At 46.2% G+C, this 23,810-nt stretch overlaps 1 protein-coding gene across 1 annotated transcript in view; it reads left to right on the top strand.

Annotated features, from left to right (window-relative positions):
- LOC143826517 (uncharacterized) overlaps positions 1 to 23,810 on the top strand; it is an 89,026-nt gene that overhangs the window by 51,681 nt on the left and 13,535 nt on the right. The window contains exons 16-30 of the mRNA XM_077315352.1: positions 524 to 847; positions 1,631 to 1,957; positions 2,749 to 3,051; positions 4,002 to 4,325; positions 4,714 to 5,043; positions 5,314 to 5,649; positions 7,236 to 7,544; positions 8,108 to 8,434; positions 8,897 to 9,214; positions 10,069 to 10,238; positions 17,495 to 17,501; positions 17,590 to 17,901; positions 18,492 to 18,818; positions 19,625 to 19,970; positions 20,438 to 20,826. Coding sequence (XP_077171467.1) covers positions 524 to 847; positions 1,631 to 1,957; positions 2,749 to 3,051; positions 4,002 to 4,325; positions 4,714 to 5,043; positions 5,314 to 5,649; positions 7,236 to 7,544; positions 8,108 to 8,434; positions 8,897 to 9,214; positions 10,069 to 10,238; positions 17,495 to 17,501; positions 17,590 to 17,901; positions 18,492 to 18,818; positions 19,625 to 19,970; positions 20,438 to 20,826 — 4,449 coding nt within the window. The remainder of the gene's footprint in view (positions 1 to 523; positions 848 to 1,630; positions 1,958 to 2,748; positions 3,052 to 4,001; positions 4,326 to 4,713; positions 5,044 to 5,313; positions 5,650 to 7,235; positions 7,545 to 8,107; positions 8,435 to 8,896; positions 9,215 to 10,068; positions 10,239 to 17,494; positions 17,502 to 17,589; positions 17,902 to 18,491; positions 18,819 to 19,624; positions 19,971 to 20,437; positions 20,827 to 23,810) is intronic.

Genomic DNA, 23,810 nt, shown 5'->3' with positions numbered 1-23,810 from the left:
TATATGTATTGTATGTTTGATACTGTATTGACGTATGATGCAACGCCCCCTACGACGGCAGGACCAAGAGGGGTGGGATATAAATGTAATTATAAATAAATAAACCCAAGTAAAAACAGAGCTGGGGATATATGCACATGACAAAGCTTACAAACACCGAGTGAAAAACAGGAGTGACGCACTAGTAGCCACTTCCCATAACCTGGAGCGAAGGCTTCTGGGAAATTGATGTTGATCAGACCAAGCAAACCAGTCAAGCCCATCTGAAATAAATAAAATAAATAAAGAGCTGAGGAGTCATTCCTAATTAGCATTAGCAGGACAATTCTCATAACCTGAAACGTATTTTCATCGCATTTTTTTCTCACTGAAAAGACATCCCACTTAGACTCTGCAAGTTTACTGAAAAAGTCGGTACCAATTAGCTCAAGGGATCTTACTCTAAGTAAGAGGGCCTAGAACTGTGACAGCATTTTAACTTAGTGAAAGAAGTCGGATCACTGACTCTTGGTATCCTTCACAGCCTGTTACAAATCCATGCAAGTACCCGACATCTCTATCATCCAACCATCCTACAGAGATCTGGTCGAAAAGGAGGCCACCGTCACCTGCCTTGTGAAGAGCACCTTGCTCGAAAACATCCAAATCACCTGGAATGTTGACGGGAGGCCTAGCACCAACCCTCTGGCAGAAACGGTGAATACGGATGCCGGCAGGACCCAGAATGCAAAAAGCAGCCACTCGGTATCACTACAGCAATGGGAAAAGGGAACCACGTTTAGGTGCAAAGTCACCGCCATGTGCTTAGAAGAAATCACCCGGGAGGTCACAATCAAAAAGGACACAAGTGAGTAAAGATACCCAAGCGTTGATTGTGCTACAAGGAACCTCTCCTAACAAGTTCTTTCTCTCTTTCTGTTACGTTTTTGTCGAGAAAAGAAATAAACCTAATTGGAGATAGTGTCCCTAAAAGGCTGGATGCCTGTATGAACTAGACAAGAGGTTGCAAAAATATCTGAACGTTTATTATGCACAACTTCTGTAGAAACCGTTAAGGTTAAACACACACGCAGAGCCCATTATTGAAAAAAGTATCATGTGCTCAGTATAAACTTAGCTCTTCTTCCAACTTTAGAAGCAATCCTGATCCTAATTTACTTTAATAGTTGCCTCTTTTTACGTAGCTTTTATTAAGATTTTAAAATATAGCATACAAAATGTAGAATAAAGGGGGGGAGAGAGAAAATGCAAGGAGGGAAAAGAAAAAGAAGACTCTTCCGATCTGATCTGTGACAATTATAAATCAAGTTTTTTTTATCTGCTACACTGTGTCAGCATCAAAGAAATTAAAACGACTTTTTTCTGCACATTCATATTTTTCCTCTTAATCCTCAAAGCCATGAACCCTCATTTAATTTCTCCCAGAAAGTCTACAAGGGGTTTCCAATTAGCAACAAATACAGTGGTCTTTTCTCTAATTAAAGAAGTCCGTTTGGCCATCCCAGGCAGTTCAGCCATGTTTATTCACCGTTCTTCCCTAGTGAGTAATAACAAACTTTTCTGTTTTTGAGCATATCACAGTCCATGTACTCTATGAATAATGACCATTGCCTTGACCATTGCCTTTTAGATAGCCATGCCAAAAGGCCCATAATCACAGTCTCCCAAGCCTATCGTGACATGGCTTCCAACAGCACCGTGGCCCAGATTCTTGTGTGCGATGTGAGTGGGTTTTTTCCAATGGAAATCAGCATCTCGTGGAAGAAGAACAGCATATCATTGAACTCATCACACTACAACAATGGGCCTGTGACGTTATCGGGAGAGGTCTACGTCACTTACAGCATCCTGAAGATTGGTAGGAATGAAGAAGGGAATGGGAGAGACAGCTACACCTGTGTGGTCCACCATTCTTCCTCTCCCAAGCCAATCACAGCTGATGAAACAGTATCCTCTGGTAAGTGGATCTTCCATGAGTTCTGGAGATCAGTTAGTTTACTGGTATGAATCCTCACCTCTCCGTAAGTCTGTCATGAGCCTAGCCTAGGCCACCACACAAATGCTCCATGCTTGTTGGTAGCCTCACGGTACAAATCCACACAGGTAAATACACTGTGACATGGGTGCTGTCTTGCACATGTGAAAAATGCCATCAAAATCAAACACCATAGACAGAGCTTCACTATCACTTTGCCTCAATGTGGAGCTGCACAGTTTGTTCCCTTGGAGGCTCACCAAAGCCTGGGCATGAACACTGAATGACACATGCAAGGGCTTCACTGGTTGAGGTACTACTCAAGGGTCCTCAGGCAAGCAGGTAAGTGCCCTCCACTGAAAACCATTATCTGAGCCTGGCCCTCAGATGGGGTAATTGAGGGAGTGTTCTCTGTAATGCATTATTCTAATGTTGTTGCCCAGATGACCCATACTTCTGTATGAGGTATTGCTGGTCTCACTGACTAGTGCTTGGCCTCCATCTCCACCCTTTGGGCATCCTCAGAGTTTGGTCCTATCAATTTCTTCAACCAATTGGATTCATTTCCTCCGGCTAGCCACAAAGGAAAGACACATGAGGTCCTGATTGGCCCTTCACCTTCTTTGGCTTATGAAGAATGTCTTCCTTTCTCTTACTTATGACCGAGGGATTCCTTTTGATTCATCCAGGTAATTCGGTGCCTTCCCAGATACCTTGGGTTACTCTTCTTTTTCCTTCTTTTTGAGTTGATCCTAACTCCAGTTTCTTCACAGACCCCCCCAAGGCTCAAGCTCCTGCAGTTGAACTCCTCCTGTCAGTAGACCAAGAGAAGAAAATGGTAATGCTGAAATGTGTCGCATCTGACTACTGGCCGGGAAAAGTGACTATCACTTGGAAGGGTAGTCTGCAAAGTAAGAACGCAACATTTACCGAACAAAAAATGTCAGATGGAAGATACACAGCCAGTAGCCAAATTACAGCCACCTTTTCTCAGTGGCAAGAAGCGGACAGCAATGCTTGTGAGGTGGTGCACAAGGAATCACATTCCAAGTCTCTCAAGAGAGTCTCCAGAAAAGGTGAAGAGGGACAGTATATTCACAGCCACACAGTCAGAATCTCTGTACTGCAGTTCCCAGTTGGATGTGATGGCATTCTTTCGAATTTAAGCAAGCTAGTAAAGCTAGAGCTAGCAAGGTGACAGGCCACTGTTAGAACTGACCCAGCCTTCTTGAAACCAAGTAGGTCCAGTTCTGGTCTGTATCTGGACATCCTAGGACCTCTAAGAACTCTGTGCTTTCAGGTCAATAATAAAAATGAATGAATGAATGAATGAATGAATGAATGAATGAATGAATGAATGAATGAATGAATGAATGAATGAATGAATGAATGAATGAATGAATATTCACTCAGACCAACACAGCAGGTGTGTGGCCATGTTGGTCTGAAGCAGCAGAACTAAATCTGACTCCAGTAGCACCTTAAAGACCAACAGAGTTGTATTCAAGGTGTAAGCTTTCGTATGCACGCACGGTCCGTCAGATATAGAAGTGTACATGCACATTAAAACTTTGTTGGTCTTAATGGTGTTACTGGACTCCAACTATGAATGAATGAATGAATGAATGAATGAATGAATGAATGAATGAATGAATGAATGAATGAATGAATGAATGAATGAATGAATGAATGAATGAATGAATGAATGAATGAAAAGCAGTCTTCTGATTTGGGAGGTGTTGAAGTAGATTATGAAGTAAAGGCAAGACATTGTGTGGCCTGAAGAGTGAATAACAGAATTAATACAGTGAAAACTGTGATATATTGTGAACGGAAGAAGGAAGGACAGAGATTGAACAAACAAGGGGATTTCTCTTCCCAAGGTATCCATGGGATATGGGTCTGATTGTGGTAGCTTCATTCTCAAGTCACCAGCACTGTCTAAGGAAATCTTACATTCACTGGAACCTCATGATGCAAGCTTGGATGAAAGAATATTCCTTTCTTTCTTCCTTCCTTCCTTCAGACTGGATTATGCCCATGCCCCTCACACTGAGTCTCAGCACCCACCCACACTGCCCCAGCCTAGGCCTGAGTGACAGCAGCTACGTCACTTTAGTCTGCTCCATTAATGGCTACCTAGAGGACATCAAAGTCACCTGGGAGGCTGGTGGGAAGGTTCAAAAGAGCCTGACGATGGAGCGCCCTCGGGGAAAAGGAGACCAATTCTACACCACCAGCAACCTTACCGTACCTCTTCAAGAGTGGAACAAGTTACAGGAATATACTTGTACAGTGACTCAGCTTGAAAACAATATCACCCAAACACGCCAGATCAGCAAATGCACAGGTGAATATTTTTGATACTTTGGCTCTTTTTTCTTATGGATATTTTCACAGTCCATAAAATATATTAGTATTTCCCTATCCCATCCTGCTGTCCCATACCCATGCTCCTGCAAGAGCTAAAGCAGACTGTCAGGAAGAGAAATTTTCCCTGTATTTAACCCCAGAATTTAACCAGTGGAGGTGTTAATACACCGGAAGTTGGACATCAATTCTACCATCGGTATTGGAAATATGGTGGAATTTCCAAACTCTGATAAGGCTGGGAACCCGGTCTCATGTTTCCCTTTTCATTCTCCATCCAGTTATCCAATTCTCTCTTCCTTCCACACCTCCAAGAAGTGCTTATCCCTGCCCATTGTAGACTACCATGCTCTTTTTTTTCTTTCCAGCATGTAAAGGCAGCATCCCACCACCCAGCCTCTACCTCCTGAAGCCATCCCTTGAGGGACTACTCATCCAAAAGAAGGCCCTCTTGACCTGCCTTGTGGTAGGCTATGAGCTAGACTATAGCACACTCACATGGATGGTGGGTGGTGTTAACAACAGCAAGGACAGCATAAAGGGGAACATCCAAAATCACAAAAATAAGACCCAGAGTTTGGCAAGCCAATTGGACCTCCCCAGAGATATCTGGAATTCCGGAAGAAAAGTCCAATGTATGCTCTCTCATCCCTGCTCACTTTTCCCAAATAAGGAGGAAATCATCCAAAGCATTAAAGGTGAGAGGAGATTTAAGGAGCAAATAAGCCGTAACCAGCTGCTTTATCACACTGTCCCAATGGTAGGAACAAAAAGTTGGGGAGAAGTTTCCAAGTAGATGCATGAACCCTGGCCATTTTCCCTATGTAAAGTGAAGCCAACATTCAATGTATGAAGAGTGAGATACCCGGATCCTTCCTGAAGCACAGTAGTCAAAAAATACTAGAATCTCTCTCCAGATGTTAGGACCATCCTTATCAACAATTCTGTCTCCTTCCCCTTCCCTACAGATTCAAACAAAATCAAAGCTCCATCTCTGTCCTGGGCCACCCCCTCACCAACACAACTGATGCCAATGACCTCCGAAGCTGTAGCTTGGATAGAATGTGTAGCCTCTGGATTCTTCCCAGCAGAAATACTGTTCAGGTGGAAGAGGAACAACAGTGACGTTGAGGCCTCCGAGTACATCACTGGGGCTCCAGTGACCAAAGATGGAAACCCTGCCTATACCACTCAAAGTGTCCTGAAACTCCCACCCTCAGAATGGGAAAGCAGAACTCAGTATACATGCATGGTGGGTCACGAATCCTCCCCTGACATGTACAGCATCAGTAGGATTTTGTACGGTAAGTCTGGAGAACAGGGAGGAACTTAAACGTTACAGACCATGAGTTGCCATTGTTATTTAGACTGGCCTTTTTCAAACTTTTGACCATGGAGGAGCCCCTGAAATAGTTGTTCAGGCATCGAGGAGCCCCAGAAGTGGTGTCAGCTGGCCACGCCCACAGAAGTGACATCACCACCCACATTAACAGGCAGGCTCAAGAAGAACAGGAGAGACAGGAGCTGGTTTAAATGCAGGTTCCACTGCTCCAGGCACACAAACCATGAGCGAATGCACTCGTGCTTGGGAGAGGGAGCAATGGAAGCGGATGGTTCCCTGGCTTGTGGCCCAGTCCACTAAGGGAGGAGGGGAAAGGCTGTGGAACCCCCACCCAGATCCCTGATTGGTACCTAAAGATTCTAGGTCATCCCCAGAGAGCTCTGGAATCCTGGAAGAAAAGTCCAGTGCACACACTCTCATTCCTGTTCCCTTTTCACAAAGAAGAAGCAAATAATCCAAAACATTAACGGTGAGAGAAGATTTAAGAAGTTTATAAGCATTAACCAGCTTTTCTATCATATTGTACCACTGGTAGGAACAAAAAGCCGGGGGGTGGGCTTCTAACTATAGACTCTCACTTTGACCTCACAGGTTCAGTATCAAGCTGTAAAGCAGAAAGGGAGCCCTGATCTAGATGGTCCAGGCTAGCTCAACGCATGAGATCTGAGAAGCTAAGTAGGGTCAGGCCTTGCTTAGCACTTTGATGGAAGACCACCAAGGAAATTTAGGGTCGCTACACACAGGCACGGCAATGGAAAACCACCTCTGAATGTAACCTGCCTTGAAAATACTTACGGGGTCTCCATAAGCCAACTCCAACTTGATGGAACTTCGACTACCAACTAAAGACTAATCACAGGGTTCACATGGCTATGATACACATCATCCAACAACTGAACCTCTTTCACTCATCCCTCTCTCACCCATCCTCGTCAACGTTCCTATATTGGAAAATGTTGTGTCTTAGGTGCCGTCAGCTGGTGGAAATGCTCTGTCTGTGGTGTTTGTCCATGGATGGCGGTTCACACCTGCAAGTCGCCATTTGGAAATGCTGTCAAGTGGTAGACACACTTGTGGTAGATACATTTATCCTCTAAGCCACTAGACGTTAGAACCATGGAAGTCATTGGAATCTGGTCTTTCAACTCATGACAGCTAAAGCATTATTTGCTTCCATATAAAAACGAATAGCGAACCAGATAGCCCTGGTTAACCCAATCTTGTCAGAGCTTGGAAGCCAAGGAGGGTTGGCCATGGGAATGGATGGGAAACCACCAAGAAAGTCCAGGGTTGCTATATAGAGGAAGGCAATGCCCAATGCCCAACCACTTTCATCTTGAAAGCCCCATGAGGTGGAACTTCGTAGAGTTGTAGAGTTTGTTGTTATGATGCGTCATATGTGAAAATGTCCTAACATCTCAAGAACATGTTAGAGCATAGAAATCTGGCATCATTAGATCTGTTGTTTAACCCTGGGTGTTGAAGCTCACATCAAACACTGTGTGCAGGAGAAACAAATTATGCCAAAGGTCAACCATTTCATTTCAGATTCTCCGGAACCAACTCTCCCTCAAGTTATAGTATTCCACACTTCCGAGAAAGAGGCAAAACATAAACTCATCTGCTTCGCTACGGGTTTCCATCCCAAAAATATAGACATCCACTGGAGTGTCCCAAGCATGGACCTCAGCTGTAGTTCTAACTCTTCTGCTCTGGTGGCCCTCAGTGATGGGAAGTATCAGAAGAGCTGCAACTTGGAACTCAGTGAAGAAGAATGGAGAAAACCCAAAACATATACATGCACTGTCAATCACAGCTCAACCAACACTCTGATTAAGAAGGTCTTACATTCTTCTGGTAAGTTCGAATATGAGAGTGAATGGCATGAAAAATCTATAAGCAGATAGAAGCCAAATCTAAGATGAGAGAGAGTTCTTCTGAGTATGTATGGAATGCCTTTACCTCACCATTAATCGGACACAGTTAAGAGAATGCAATGTTCCAGACTGGAGAGCCAGATTTGATTTCCTACTCCTCCACATGAAGCCAGCTGAGTGACATTGGGTCAGTCACAGTTCTCTCTCAGCCCCACTTACCTCATAGGGTGTCTGTTGTGGGGGAGAGGAAGGGAAGGTGTTGATTTGAGAGTCCTTCAAGTAGTAAAAAGTGGGGTATAACAGCCAACCTTCTCCCATTTTGCATACTGGTGCTGAAAAAAGCTCTAGGCAGGAAGACATGTTATACCTTCTCCCTTTCTTCTCCCCAGTTTTGACATAAACATCTTTAACTTTGTAGGTTTAAGACTCACTGGGTATTTCCAACACAAGATATATTGTATTTTAGTTATGAAAAACTGGCAGATAGAGTTACTGATGAGAAGCACTCTTCAAATCAATATGTATGATGGTTTATTTTTCAAGGAATGATCTCAGCTCCCATCAACACAACAATGACATCCATGCAACCCCCATCCTTTGAAGACCTCTTTACAAACAAAAGTGCAGCTCTAACATGCACAGCACCACTTGCCAATGCAATGATGAATTGGACCGTCCTCTGGTTTATGGATGGACAACCTGCCAACACTCAAGCTGTGTCCACGGAAGTCTTGAACAAAACCACCAACACCTCCTGGATACGTAGCCAGTTGGTGGTGGACCTTACGGAATGGAACGCCACCATGAAGTTCACCTGTAGCATCTTGATGGGATTAGGAGAAGTCAAACAGCAATACGAGAGAGCGACTGGTGAGAATTCATGGCCAAAGCGAGGTGGGCTGGACATGGAGCATAAGAAGTGATGACAGGGAGGTTCATAAACATAGCCAAGTTACTAATGGTGACTTGAATGACTGGCCCGCCTAATGAGTGATTTTGGCCACTGTCAAAATCAGATGCTGTTGAGCTTGTTTTCAGTTTCTTCTTGAAAGTGTAAAGCCCTCTGAACAAAGGCATAAAATCCCTGGTCATAGGGCATACTTATATGAAAACATGCCCCTGTTCTTATGACGATTTAATTCTTGGGCTTCCACAAAGAATTCTGGGAATTATAGTTAGGTACTAAAAATGCCTACAGAGATCTTTATCCCCTACTCTTCACAGTCGTCAGGATTTCATGGTGTGGAATTATTTCTTTAGGCAGGATAAATCTGTAGCATAGAGATTCCCCTTTTTGTTCCCGTTTTCCTGTGTACATATTTTCTTCTATAGGCACAATGAGGCCTCCCAAGGTGACCCTCCAGCAGCAGCCCTCCACAGAAGACCTAAATGACGTGACCTTATTCTGCATCGCCACCGATTTCTACCCGGGAGAAGTTTTTGTGAAATGGCAGGAGGAGAATTCCGAGATGTCGCTGAAGGGCCACGATGCCCCCAACTTGAAATGTGACCGTGATGAGGAGAGATGCTCTTTACTCAGCACCCTCAAAGTCCCCAAAAGCCAGTGGATGATGGGCGTCTCCTACATGTGCCTCGTCGCTCACATCTCCTCCGCAAACACCATATTTAAAAGAGCCAATTCTCATTCTGGTAAAACTGCCCCGTCTGTACTTATCACCAGATAAATGCCTTTGTTGCAAAGACCGTCTCTTTTCCTTGGCTTCCATCTCCACCTTTGTTGTTTCGCCCCCAACGGTTCTCTTTCATTCTTCAGACTAGCGTCCCTCTCGCTTACATTCTGTCTCCGTTGTTATGGATGCACCGCATTGCTCTCATTCTTCTAGCGACGACCCAACCCACACTACCCAAGGCTCTTGGGAGTGCTGTGAATCTTGAAAAGATGAAGGTTTCACTGAGAGGCAGGACTTCCGGTTTCAAGAGAATAAACACTAGTTCCTTGAGCGCGGGTCCAAACACCAGGGAAGTGGGTATTTCTTTCATGGCATGGTTGAGGGTATCCCAGAAGTATTTGAACAGGATGCTGGGCTGTGGGGATCTTTAGTCTGACCCCAAAGATAAGTAGAAGATAGCCATCTTACAGAGAGGCTGATTCTGTGACAGTTCAAGGGGGTGGCAGGTGACAGTGGATGAGCAATAGGTTTGTGGAGTGTCCTGCCTAGTGCAGGGGGTTGGACTAGATCAGGGGTAGTCAAACCTGTGGTCCTCCAGATGTTCATGGACTACAATTCCCATGAGCCCCTGCCAGCGAACGCTGGCAGGGGCTCATGGGAATTGTAGTTCATGAACATCTGGAGGACCACAGGTTGACTACCCTTGGACTAGATGACCTAGAAGGTCCCTTCCAACTCTATTGTTCTATGATTCTATGATCCCCATATCTCTTCGTTCCATCAGCTTGGTTGGCGCTAGTATTTTGGCTTGCTCTCTTGGCTCCTTTTTCTTCTTCTCCGTGGAATGACTGTTTCTTCTCCTCCTTCCTGCAGATTCCTGGGACTGTGCTGCCCTGAGTGTCAATGTTTGTAGCACCTGCAATGAAATAGAAGAGGAATACGATGAGCCAATTGAGATAAACAGGGCCTGGAACAGGGTCTCCACTTACCTGATCCTCTTTCTCCTCGCACTCTTCTATGGGGGCCTTGTCACTTTCTTCAAGGTAAGAAGGGAAGGAGGGTTTCGGGCCCCGTCACTGCAGCTCCTCACACATCAGGATAATGCTCCCCTAACTACTAACCCGTCCATTCGTTCTGAATTTTTTACCTTTTTGGTATTTCCTGATCCATCAAATGCACTCGTGACCCTTACGTTAGAAAACTGTACATTTGCAGCAGCCTCCTGGGGTCCTGGTTTTCAGCGCAGGAGGGAGGGTCCACCCCATTCCTAAGAAAGATACACATATAATATTATGAATTATAGTACAGTTTAAAAGTAAACTTGCACAAGGTGAGACAGTTTTGCACTTGTCAATACGTGTATTCTAGGACAGGATAGGGCTCCCCAGCCAGCGTGGTGTGGTGGTTTCTAATCTGGTGAGCCAGGCTTGATTCCCTGCTCCTCCACATGCAGCCAGCTGGGTGACCTTGGGTTCATCACAGCCCTGACCGTGCTGTTCTCACAGAGCAGTCCTGTCAGCTCTCCCAGCCTCACCTGTCACAGGAGAAGAAGTAAAGGTGCTTTGAGACCCCTTCAGACAGTGAAAAGAAGGGTATAAAAATCAACTCTTCTTCTCTTTTTCTAATTTCTTTCTCTTCCTTGCCCCTTCTGTTTTTCTAGGTGAAATAGCCGTTGCTCTCTGCTCCCAATGAGGCATGACACTCCACTTTCTTCTCTGTTCTACTACAATTCCCAAGGACTCCGCAACGCGACAAGGCATTAAGGATGGAAAGCATTAACGCCATGGTTGTTTAGATTTCTTTGGCAACATTCACCATAACAAAGGCCTAGAATTCTGCTTCATATGCAACAAATGGTCAACTAACCATGTCCCTGCATCATGAGACATTCAACTGGTTCTCATTGCACTGACATGCTGAATTACGTTCCAAAATTGCACTGTTTCCATTTTTGAGAAGTGTGTTGAGACTTTATAGGATCACGTTTGCATTACTTTGTGTTTCTTGCTGCTTCTTGGTTCAGCACAACATGAAAATATGATTAAACCATATCTGTGTGGGGCTAGTTCAATCAGCAAGGCCTTTGAGTAGATTTGTCCTGAAACAGCACATCTAAGCATTATATAGTTAAATGTTGAATGTAGCACAAATAATTTGTAACTTTAACGGTCATCATACTGGGAAAACAAAGATAGTGATTGAACAACTAAAGTCCTGACAATTTGCTTTAGTTTTTAAGTTTTCAAAAGATGTAGCTTTGTTCTCATTGTTCCATGAGATGGACAGGTGGGAAGTTTCTTCTAAGCTCAACAAAGCGGCCACTTCATATTACAAAGGATGAACTGGAAGATTTGGTATGGTCATGTGAAGTTCACATAACTGGGACGATATAAACCACACCCAAGTCACTCATAAATCTCTCATAGTTGGGTTGCATGAGACCATTTAACCTTTCTGAAATTGCTTTTGTGTGAATCTCAGAAATTGTATTGTATCTTCTTAATCTTGACAGGCTGAAGGTTGTTGTGTATATCTTTCTGTTTCTGTTTTTATTTACGTACTCGAGTGATTCATATTTACTCCTTTCAAGAATGACTGGATTGATTTTAAATAAATATCTGAAAAGATAAACATGAGTGATCTTTGGCTGGGGACACAAGGTTTTCACATGTTACCTAGAATAAAGAAACTTCTGCTGTCTCTTCAGTCAGAAGGCTGTTAACCTATAAAGATTGGGAAGGGAAGAGAATAGCCATCTCAGGTTCCCACACATGCCAAGTGTCTTTAAAATGTGGGTGGAAGCCAGTAGGGCTTCTGATTGGCCATTGGATATCTGATTGGCTACCACAGCATATGGATCTTCACAGCATGACCAATGATAAGTCATGTGTACACAAGAAAATGCCTTAAAAATATGCTCATTTTTAAAAGCATCCTATTAAACAGAGCTTCTGGCTGAAACACAAGGTTTTTAGAGTTATGCATGACAACACTTTTTGACATTTTATGGTTGGCTCAGCCTCTTGTGGCAGCCATTTTGTGCTTGGCCACGCCTCTTATGACAGCCACACTGTGTTTGGATCAGCCTCTTGCAGCAGCCATTTTGTGCTTGCCCTCTTCGCCATATCAGCATCCCAAAGCTGCCCACGGACTCAAAAAGTTAAGCACCTCAGTGCTAGTATATGGCTGCAGGAGATAGACAGAGGTTTTCTGGACCTAGGTCTCCTAGGAGGACCTCATGTGGGAATTCACGAGTAATTCCACACTAAGAAAGGAGCTGTACTCAGATTCTCTTATTGGAAAGAGACATATCAGTGGCCCTGTTCGCTTGAAAGTTCATACTGCTTGGCCAACATTCATCAAAACTATAATACGCCCGGAACTGATGAACACGGAAGAAAAAAAGAGAACAAACATGTTATTGCCGATTCCTTTGGGGTTTTCCCCAGCATATAAGCAAATATGCCCTCTGAACCGAAATTGGCCCTTGGCTCCAAATGGAAGCACTGGGCTCCAGCTGTTTGAACAAACAAGGCACATCTGTTCTCAAAATGACTCATTCACATGTCAGTGTGCAGGCCTTTGACCATGAGGAGCAAATATCAGGACAAAAAAACCACACACTGCAGCTTTCAACCAACTGAATGCATTAGTATGAATGCCCTGAACAGTTATTAGTATGATCTCTATCATACAAAGATTGTTTGCCATTGCCTCCATAGCAACCCTAAACTGCCTTGGTGGTCTCCCATCCAAGCACTAACCATGGTCATCCTTGTTTAGCTTCCTAGTCTGGGTCATCCAGGTCCGCAGATGGGATGTATACAAGCATAGGTTAAAAACCAGAAGTGTTTCATAATGCATTCGTTGTGACTCCCAAGTGGAGTGACAGAAATGGATGAGGAGCATCAAACACTTGCATGTTCATAACAGTCATCTAGTACAGCCTTTCTTCACTTGTTCACCATTGAGAACCCCCTAAAACATCCTTCAGGCTTTGAGAAAGCCCAGAAGTGGCGTGATCATGCAGAATGCAGTTGGGAAGCAGACCTAATAAGAAGGAAAGACAGGCTAGTAGGCGCATTCACAGAACTCCCAACACCCCATCTGTTTTGAGTCAATTGCTCTGATTTTAAGAACCGGAGAAGATGAGGTCTTCACTGACTCACCAGCCTTAGGAAAATATTTCAGATTTCATTCATCCCCTAGAAAACTTAATGGTTTTATGGCTTTTGCTTCATTTTGAGTGTCAATTGGAAGAAAAATGATTTATATGGGAGTTGGGTCAAGCAAATCCATGTCAAGTAGGCTTTTGTTTTTCCCAGAATCTGACTTCCTGGATTTCTGAAACGAAGTCAACAAGGTGAGAAAAACAACGGGACAAAAAGAGGAAGTCCCGTCTGGAGCAAAGTTTTTGAAGTTCAAAAACATCCCCTCCAAAACCTCAGACCACCTCAGTCAAATTATTCTGAGCTTCCCGCCGACAATTTCATCTTTTTTTTTTTTTCTCAAATGCCATTTTTGAAAATGTAATTAGGGGAAAACTCTGAGTGTCCCTTTAGAAAAGCCACCGACTCTGAATAGACAGCAGAGGCCTGGTTCCCTCCGTCCGCTTGGCTTTTGGTCCTTTGGCTTGGTGAGTCAATTGGGGTTTTGTTCTGTATTGCTTGTGCCTTGGAAAGAAACAAAGAGAAGGAGGGAAAGGACTCTTGGGATGAGAAAGGGCAGACTGGTAACAGACTGGGACATGAGAACTAGGCATTGAAACTCCTTCGGGATACAACAACCAACTCTTCTTCTTCTTCTTCTTCTACTTGTTGTCAGGTTTCTCATTCTGAATTCAAGCCTCCCAAGTCCATGCTGAGTTACAAGGCAGGCTTGCGGTTGGCTCCCTGCGGAGAGCCCTGTCTTAGAAGAAACTTCACAGGGTTGGGGGAAGCTGTGGGACCGGCGGGTGAGGAAAGTCCGAGCCAGGGCCTTGCAAAGTTGCGCACCTAGAGGCAGGGAGCTTTCTGAATCGACAGCAGCTCAGATCAGTCCCACCTGCAGCAGAAAGAGACCTTAAGAGACCCCTTGAAGCCAGTGGTGGGGAACCAGTTCTGAGGATCCCTCAAAAGAATGGGCTGAGATTCTGATCCCCTTCCGAGCCATCCCCAGCCACTGCACCCTTCCCCAACTTCGCACCTCTCTATTTTCCAGGAGCAGAACTAGCAGGGATGTAATGTGAGGCTTTCTGATCTTTGACAGCTGTAGCTCAAGCCAGGAACAGGGGATAAACCCGGTCCCCTGGATGCCACAGCTGAGCCGGAGGGGAACTAGATACTTCCCTGGTTAGCTGCAGCTTTGGGCAAGTTGGAGAGAGTTGGAAGTTCACCTGAAGCTCAGTAGGCTGGAAGTAATCCCATACATTCATGCTGAGTTTTGAGGAAGCGAAGAACGTTTCTGTAGCTTCTCCAGCCTTAGCCTAAATCTGCGGCCAAGAAGAGAGTGGTCCTCTTCCTGGCACTGGACAGACTGGGAAAGATAGCCCAGCCTATCAGAAACCAGCTAGGAAGAAAAAGAACTGGGTTGTTGTACCCCGCTTTTCACTAACTGAAGGAGTCACCAAGTGGCTTCCAATCGCCTTCCCTTCCTCTCCCTGCAACAGACACCCCGTGAGGAAGGTGAGGCTGAGAGAGCCCTGAGAGAACTGGGACTGGCCCAGGGTCATCCAGCTGGCTGCACGTGGAGAAGGAGCAGGGAATCGAACTCGGTTCTCCAGATCAGAGGCCGCCACTCTTAACCATGGCACCAAACTGGCTCTCCCAGCAGGGCAGACAACCGGCCCGAAGCTCCCATGCTATTCTCAGAGAGGTCTTGGGAAAGCTGGGAGGTGGGGACGGGGAGCTTAATTCATAACCACCTTTCTGTTGGGAAAGCTGGACTCCAGCGGTGGGACAAGCTCAGGCCAGGGGTCTGCAATAACCATTGCTCGCCTGGAGGGCACAGAGCTTTTTGAATCAATGACAACTTGAATCAGCTCCAGCTGCAGCAGAAAGATCCCTTAGAGATCCCTGGAAGCCCATTGCAGAGTAGGAGAAGAACAGGACAGCTCCCCGTTCTCCTCCAGCCTTGGCGGAATCCTCTGGCCAGTCCCTCTGAAGGCCAATCTTTAGTGGAAATGTATTTGCCATTGCCTGCCCCATGTCATGACCCTGGTACTCCTTGGAGACCACCCTTCTCAATGCTAGCTAGGACCAACCCTGCTTAGCTTCTGAGATCTGATGGGACCTGACCTGCCTGGGCTACAAGCTGCCCAATCTAGCATCCACTTCAGCCTCTGGCCAGATCTTTACAGCTACAGCCAGGGCTGGTTCCAGGTTTTGGTCAGCGCTGGGCAGAGAGTGCCTGGTCCCCCCTCATCTGCTTGCCACTGTGCCCCCCTGCTCAAATTTCTCTGCTCCCCTGTCCACGTTCTCTTCCACCCAACCTTTCCCCACCCACCCCTTGCACAGGTATGGGTCTGGGCAGCTGACCCACTTTGGGGTATGCTGATGCTGGCTCTGGTAGTGAGTGCTTCTCTGGGAAGGTCCCAAGCACCAATTCTCTAGGAGGTTAGGAAGCAGGCACAGCAGCTACAGTCCCTCTGAATTGGGAGCTGAGCTTCAGGATAATAGTTGGGTTCCTGGTTGAGCTGGGTCTTGAAAAAGACGGGGAGAACTTTCCACTTCTGAGAGGCACAGTGTGATCTGCTGGAAGTCCCAGAATCCATCCAGGTCCCTAGAAACTTTAAATGTACAGTTGTTGTACCTGGGTTGCAGAGGAGCAAACCAGGACTCCAAAAATCCTGGACGTCAGTTGTGTTCATGATGGATGTGTACCTGCTGGGCTACAGGTGTGGGAATGATCAGGGAAGCCCCTGGCCAACCTCTGCAGTCCTCTGAAGCCAACTGCCCAGGGAGAACCCCTTAGATGGATCCTGGTTCTGCTGCGGCTTTGAGAATTATGGGGAGAGATTTCAGCAGCCTTGTGCAAACCAAGTGCTACAAAAGCCCTTTGCTTTCCTAGTAGGGAACTGGACATTTTTAAAAAATACACTGAGGGGATCCTGATTGTTTCCCCAGAGTCTGGATTCCCGAATCTGGAGTCTCAGAGCTGAATAGCAGCAGTTCAGGCACTGCCTTCATGATCACCCCCAGCAGGAGGTGGACGAAATTGAGAGGGTGCAGAGCAATGCAGACGATCCGGGGCCGGAGGACCAAGCCCTGCATGGAAAGGCTGAGGGGCCTGGGAATGTTCCGCCTGGAGAAGAGGAGGTTGAGAGGGGACATGAAGTATCAGAAAGGTCATCCCTTGGAGGAGGGCAGGGAGTGGTTCCCGTGGGCAGCAGGGGGATGGGTTTAAACTACGTGTAGAACAGTACCAGTTAGATATCGGGGGCTGGGGGGGAAATTTCACAGTCAGCATAGTCCAACAGTGGAATCCGGTTCTTAAGGAGGTGGTGAGCTCCCCCTCGCTGGCAGTCTTCAAGCAGAGGCTCGACAGATCCTTATCATGTATGGTTGAGGTGATCCTGCATTGAGTAGGGGGTTGGCCTAGGGGGCCACTATGGCCCCTTCCAGCTCTATGATCCTAGGATTCCCAGAGAGAGCACAACTCCCATTTGAGAATGTTCCTAGAGAGTCTACTGCATTCCCTGAACTTAATTTGGAAGATCTCACCCACGGCTGCAAATTTGAGGGGAGAGTAGATTCCTTCCTCAGTCAGGGAGAATCTTAGGAGCACAGAGGTGGGCAGATCAGACGGGTGGAATCTGAAGCAAGATCACTTGTGGGAGGTGTGCGGGGGGGTGATATAACCTGCCAACAATTATTTTTCCACCTGAATCATCCCTATACTTAAAAATAAAACGGACAGTAAAAGATTGTGCTTGGGGGAGAGGAAAGGTAGGGTAAAAATGAGGACTCCAAGGGGGAGCAACGCACCTGCAGGCCCCACCCTTGTACTCCTATCAGATTTGGGAACACTCAAGACACCATTTGGGTCTCCTCAACTAAAAGACATTATTCAGTTGGCCAAGGATCAGCCTCAAGACATGTGGGGACTGCAAATGACTTCTGTTAGGTCCAGGGAGAGTTTAAAGGAATGATTTGTCTTCTCTGAGCCTTCACATGCAGCCAGCCAACCTAGGGCTAGTCACAGTTCTCTCAGAGCTCTCTCAGCCCCATTATTAGTCTCCTTTGACCAGCCAACAGCAGCCTAAACATCTCAGGAAAAAAAGCCGGTGTGAATCCTGAACAATCAGGTCTTCCCTTTGCAGCAAAGTGGTGGGTCACTTTCCTTTGGCCAATGAGTCACTGCTGGACAGTTCCCTCTGAAAACGTGTCATCCCTCTCTTTTCCTCTCCTCCCACAGTTCCTCCTGCGGCCCCTTCTGTCTTCCCTCTCACTTTGCCCCCGGAGAGCATCGCAAGCAGCGGACTCGTTGCCATTGGGTGCTTAGCCAAGGACGTTGTGCCTCACATCATCAGTTTCTCCTGGGACAACCGGAACGTCAGCATCAACGCCGAGAACGTCAAGCAGTTCCCGTCCGTGTTCCACCCTGCTGGGACTTTCACGTCCAGCTCTCAGGTGGCCATCTCAGCCAACGACTGGTGGAACTTCCAGCCGTTCTATTGCACGGCTAATAACTCCAATGGGACTGGAGTGGCACAAGTCGTCCGCCCGAGTAAGTGAACGGGGCCTGTGTCTCTTTGTTCATGGGCCTCATGGTCCTCAATGCCACGAAACCATTTCGGGAAATAGTGCCTTAAGGCTGCCGCAACCTCACCTTCTGGTTAACTGATTGGTTGTTTGTATTACTGTATTAAATATAGCCCACTTGTCTGTGTGGGAAAGAAAAGGCCGTTTCCAAAGACCCTCTTGGCAAGAACTAATCCTGACCCTTTCCACCCAACTCGATAATGGCCAGTGCATTCCAAAATGGCCACATCAGACTCTCATGTGGGCACAGCAAACAGCTGGAGTGAACCGGGAATGACCCGAATAACGTCGATCAGCAAAGCTGCTAATGCAGTTGTGAATGTTTTAATAGCGTTTATAGTAAATTTGGGATGTTTTTAATGATTTTTATATTTTTCCGTCTGTTGCACGTTGTACTGGCTAGGGTTGTTCACCACCATGAGTCGTTCTCGGGAGGGAGGTATGACAGATTTAATAATAATAATAATCGTGCATAAAAGTATTTTCACTGGCAACAAGCAGATCTCACCCGTAATAAGCCTTCCCTTCTTCTTGCTGTTTCCCTTCCTCCGCAAGCTTCCTGCCTGAAGCCTGAGATGATCATCCGCGCCCCACGCCTAGAGGACTTTAAGAGTTCTGACCCAAATGCCACCATCGTCTGCATGGCCGTTAATCTGCACACTGCCAGGGCCACAGTCCAGTGGCGAAAGAACGGACAAGCGCTCAGCTCTGGCTTCACCACCAGCGGACCGGCCGTCATGGGCCGTGATGGCTACAGCATCGTCAGCGAGCTCACGGTCGACAGGAGGGACTGGATATCCGAGAAGACATTCTCCTGCGAAGTGCACAGTGAGAACTTTACCAGCATCAAGAATATCAGCAAGCCCCTCGTCTGTGACCTCGGTAAGTTGCAGTGCTCCAGGTCCACCCAATCACACCAGAAAACTCCAGAGTCCCTACTAACTCAGCTCAAACAGGTCTGCGGTGGTGTTCCAATGTCCATCTCCTTACGATAACAGTTATAAAATTGATTTTGAGAGATATTTTGGGATTTTTTAAACAGAGGCTGGATAGGCATCTGACAGAGAGGCTGATTCTGTGAAGGCTCAAGGGGGTGGCAGGTGACAGTGGGTGAGCGACAGGGATGGGAGTGTCCTGCATAGTGCAGGGGGTTGGGCTAGATGACCCAGGAGGTCCCTTCCCACTCTAGGATTCTACTTTTAAAGTAATGGCAGAGGGGTCGTTCCCCTTCAGAAATACCACCATGATGGATCCATTCCACTTCAGAAGCTGAAGTCCGAGGAGAATTGTTGAGCCCCCGTGTAACCTTAGCAGGTGTGAGTGTGGTCATTGCCTGGATAAAAGACAAACACAACACCCCACAGTGGTTAGAGCACCCTTATTCAACCATTTGGCCATGGAGGTGCCACTGAAATATTTGGCAGGCTTTGAGCTACCAGGAAGTGAGGTCAGGTGGCCTGCCTCCCTGCCATGCCAGTAGAAATAGCAGGAAATGTGATAGTTTAACATACACACACAAAAAAAAAACACATCTACTGAAATAAAGCAAAGCAACTAGAGGAAAACGTACTCTGGTTATCACTACAAAAAACAAAAACAAGCCAGTTAACCATGGAGGTTACTTGAGGCACATGTTTCAGGAACCCAGCTGAGAAACTAGATCTTGCTCTTTCTTGGTTGCTTCTCAGGTCCTGGTATGGATATGCAAGCCCGCGTGGAAACCATCCCACCGTCCTTTGCCGATATTTACCTGACCAAGTCGGCCAAGCTGACCTGCAGGATCTCAAACATTCCCTACGATCAGGACCTTAACGAACTGCAAGTCACTTGGACACGAGAACGTGACAGCGCAGAGCTGGAGACTGTCATTGGCCAGGCTACGGCGCAAGAAGATAACTCGCTGATATATGTAGATGCGACGGCAACCGTGTGCCCAGAGGAATGGGACAGCTGGGAGACCTTTAAGTGCAAAGTTACCTTCCCTTCCGTTCTTCCCACAACGGAGACGAGAACCCTGAGGAAGCTTAAAGGTAGGTACCTCTTTGACGGAACTTTTAAAAATGAGGGACTGCACTGTGCATTCATTAGCCTGATCCAGTCTCTCAGCCTGCTGTGCAATGGTTCCAAAATGCCCCTGAATCATCATTTATTTACTTCAAAACACTTCTGCCTTCAAATGCCTCCAGGGAAGCTCACAACAATTGCAGGGTCTAGTTCTAGGCAAACGTTCTATCAAGAAATCAAGGGATATGCATTTGTTACTCGTCATCTTCCTCTCATCTACCTTTTTGGCTCTTTCCACCACCCTGTCACGCATGCCATCTTTGCCCTCCCTGGCCACATGTTGAGCAGGCCTCTCGGCCTGGTACGTATCTGGGCAGCCAGAGAGGTCATCAAGGGCCTGCTCAAACACTGCTTATTTCCTCAGGTAGAACTAGATTAAAATTCTAGCTTAGACCATTCAGTTGAATAACCCTTCCTTCTCACCACCGTTCAGGTAGCACTTACCAAGCCCCCGCTGTCTACGTCCTCGCCCCGCCCGCGGAAGAAGTGGCTTTGCAGGAGTCGGTCACCCTCACTTGCCTGGTGAAAGGTTTCTACCCCAACGACTTCTTTGTGAAATGGATGCGGAACAACGAGCCCGTGGGAGACGCCGAGTACTTCATCAGCGAGCCCGTGCAAGAATCCAAGTCCCCCGAGCGGTACTTCACCTACAGCGCGTTCAACGTCCCAGAGCAGGACTGGAGTTACGGAGCCCTTTACACTTGCGTGGTCGGTCACGAGGCTCTTCCTCTGCAGACGACTCAGAAGACCATAGACAAGAACACGGGTAAACCCGCCCTTGTCAACGTCTCCCTGGTGCTCTCCGAAGCCACCCAAACGTGCTACTGACCATCGTCGCCATTTCTCTTGATGACCCTCCGTTACTAGCTGCAACTTTCTTCTGTCATGCTTCCTCTTGTCTACTTAAAGGATCTTTAATGGAAAGGAGGGATGGCTAAAAAACAGAGGTCCTGAATGCCAAGCCAGTCTCCTGTTTGAGGCAGAATGTCTGCTTGCAATAAACTATGTTTTCAAACCGAAGGGAAACTTCTCTGCCGTGCTGTGAGGTTTAATATTATCTTGGCAATCAAAGAGGCACCCGACTCCACTGGAATTCAAAGGGAGATAAAGCTCTTTTGCAAATCTTGCTGGCATCGTATTTTTAGCTGTTCTTGGAATTTCAAGGGATGCAAATCCTTTTAGCTGTTCTCTGCTTCTTGTTAAGAAGCACCGCACTTCTTAACTTCTACACCATACTTTCAACCAGTAGATCAAGCTTTATCAACCAGGGTTTTGTGAAACTCTGGGGTTTCTTGACAGCCCTGGAAGGGTTTTCCTGAATGGGTGGGAGTGCATTAATTTTTAATATATCTTTAAAAAATTTTTAATGTTTATCGGGTGATATGACCACATACGGTCATGTAGACTCAGCCCTCCCCCCTCCCAAAATGGCCACTGATTGGCCTGGAGGGAGTGGGAAGGGGAAGGGCCCTGGGTGGGCGTGAACACAGCTAGGCTTCCCAACCACGTTCTTCATGATCATGCCACGTCTGGGCTTTCTCAAAGCCTGACTAATATTTCCGGGGTTTCTCAACGGTAAAAAAAGAGACGGCTTACATATTCCCATCCCAAAATATTCTTTGTACAAAATACCCCAAATTAAATCAAAATTCGACAACGAATCCCTAAATAACAGCATTAAGAAGAGGCAGGAACATGGATCAATAAATAAGTCAGCCACACGCCCTTGCAATTGCAGACAAAAATATCAGTTGGTAGGGGATGTGGAAGTCCTGGGGTGCTGCCACAAGTCAAAATAGGTACATGGCAGCTTCGTGTATCCATCTGTGCTTAAAGCAGCTATTTGGTTTTAAAGGTCCTAGCAGGGATAAAAAGCATGTTAAACTACTAGAGGCACAACACAAAACCATGACGACAACAAAAAGTCAGGGTAATGAAATTTTCAGTAAGCGAACATGGCTGGGGGGGACATGAACTCAACTGCTGGGCAAGCTTGTGGGAAGCACAGCATGATTGTGTACTTGTTTACACTTCAAACAAGCGTCTACTCCCGTTAAGAAGCACTGTTTAGAGGGAAGACTCCCCATATCAGTGGAAAAAATAACACTGAAGCTATGAAGACACATAGGACAAGGACAAACATAGGTATGCTCTAGTCTCTTGTGCCACACCCATTTGTAATTATTATTTCTTGGATTTATACGAACACCCCTCGCGGCCAGCCGGCTCAGGACAGTGGATGAGATAAAACTGAATATAAAGTATCATTAAGAACAATGAGCAATCATGAATTAAAACCACTTAAAAAACAATTGCCCATCACCCCTATGGAGAAGGCCAGTCACTCATAGAATTACAGAAAAGATGGGATTCAGAAACGCTGCTGCCTAAATCATCTAACTCCTATGCCACTGCAGTTCTTCTAGTCCCCTTCCCTTCCAAACTCAGCATCATTCCCCATTGATATCAAAAGTAGGGGACCCCATTTCAACACTCTGCTTAATCCAACCCACCCACTCAAGTCACTCTCTCCCCCCAAAAATGGAATCCCACATGATATGTCAAAGAGTCATAGAATCATAGAACCATAGAGTTGGAAGGGGCCATACAGGCCATCTAGTCCAACCCCCTGCTCAACGCAGGATTAGCCCTAAGCTAATGGAGAATAGGGTACAAGTATCCTCCAGAGGATAAATTATGTACAATTGTGTTATGTATATTATCTAGTAAACTCCAGTTGAAAGTCGTAACTACCACTCTCAGCTTTACCTACCCGACAGGGTTGCTATGAGGAAAAATGGAAAAGAAAAGAAAAATACAAGCCACTCGAGGGCACCACATAAAAGAACCTATACAAGAAAGGGCTGAGAGATCTCCTTCTTCTCTGACTACTACACACATTAGGGATCTGTAATTTAGCTGCAAAAACAAGAGGAGGGGATGATTTAGAGTGGGGCTACAGTTCTGAGGGGGAAGGGATTTAACACAACCACCCATACCCAAATAACCACAGGCCTCATCCCCAGATTGCATAATGCCTAATAAGAAAAAAGACAGGCACACTATGGTTTCCTGTCGTTTTCCCTCCACTGGGATTTTAAGTAGCTCAAGAGGGGTACTTCTTGATAACAGAAATGGAACAGTGGAATAAGAATTTGAAGAAATCCATTGTCTCCTACACTTTTGCAGGTATTCTTATACATCATCAGAAGACCCACGTATAAATCCCCCAATATAACTTGGTCGCCCTCAAATTTACCCATACTATAACTTCACTGCCCCTCAAAATTGTAGCAAGCTATAACTCTATCTAGAGCCTCTTGTGGCGCAGAGTGGTAAGGCAGCCGTCTGAAAGCTTTGCCCATAAGGCTGGGAGTTCGATCCCAGCAGCCGGCTCAAGGTTGACTCAGCCTTCCATCCTTCCGAGGTCGGTAAAATGAGTACCCAGCTTGCTGCTGGGGGGTAAATGGTAATGACTGGGGAAGGCACTGGCAAACCACCCCGTATTGAGTCTGCCATGAAAACGCTAGAGGGCGTCACCCCAAGGGTCAGACATGACTCGGTGCTTGCACAGGGGATACCTTTACCTTTACCTTTTATAACTCTATTACAATTGGGTCTGCTGTGGTCCATTGTGACAAACTGAAAGAATCCTATAACACACCCTGGCAAGAAGCTCCGTCTTCAGAAAGTTGACAAAATTATCTAAACCAGAAGAGCAGCCGTTATCAAGCAATGCTCCGTACACAATATTGAATGCAGAAATTTTCCAAGTCCCCTTCAGGGGACAAGCTTTAGCATACACAACCA

This window comes from Paroedura picta, chromosome 16 (genome assembly GCF_049243985.1).
Source record: "Paroedura picta isolate Pp20150507F chromosome 16, Ppicta_v3.0, whole genome shotgun sequence".
Lineage (NCBI taxonomy): Eukaryota > Metazoa > Chordata > Lepidosauria > Squamata > Gekkonidae > Paroedura > Paroedura picta.
This window is presented reverse-complemented; position numbering and strand designations above follow the sequence as displayed.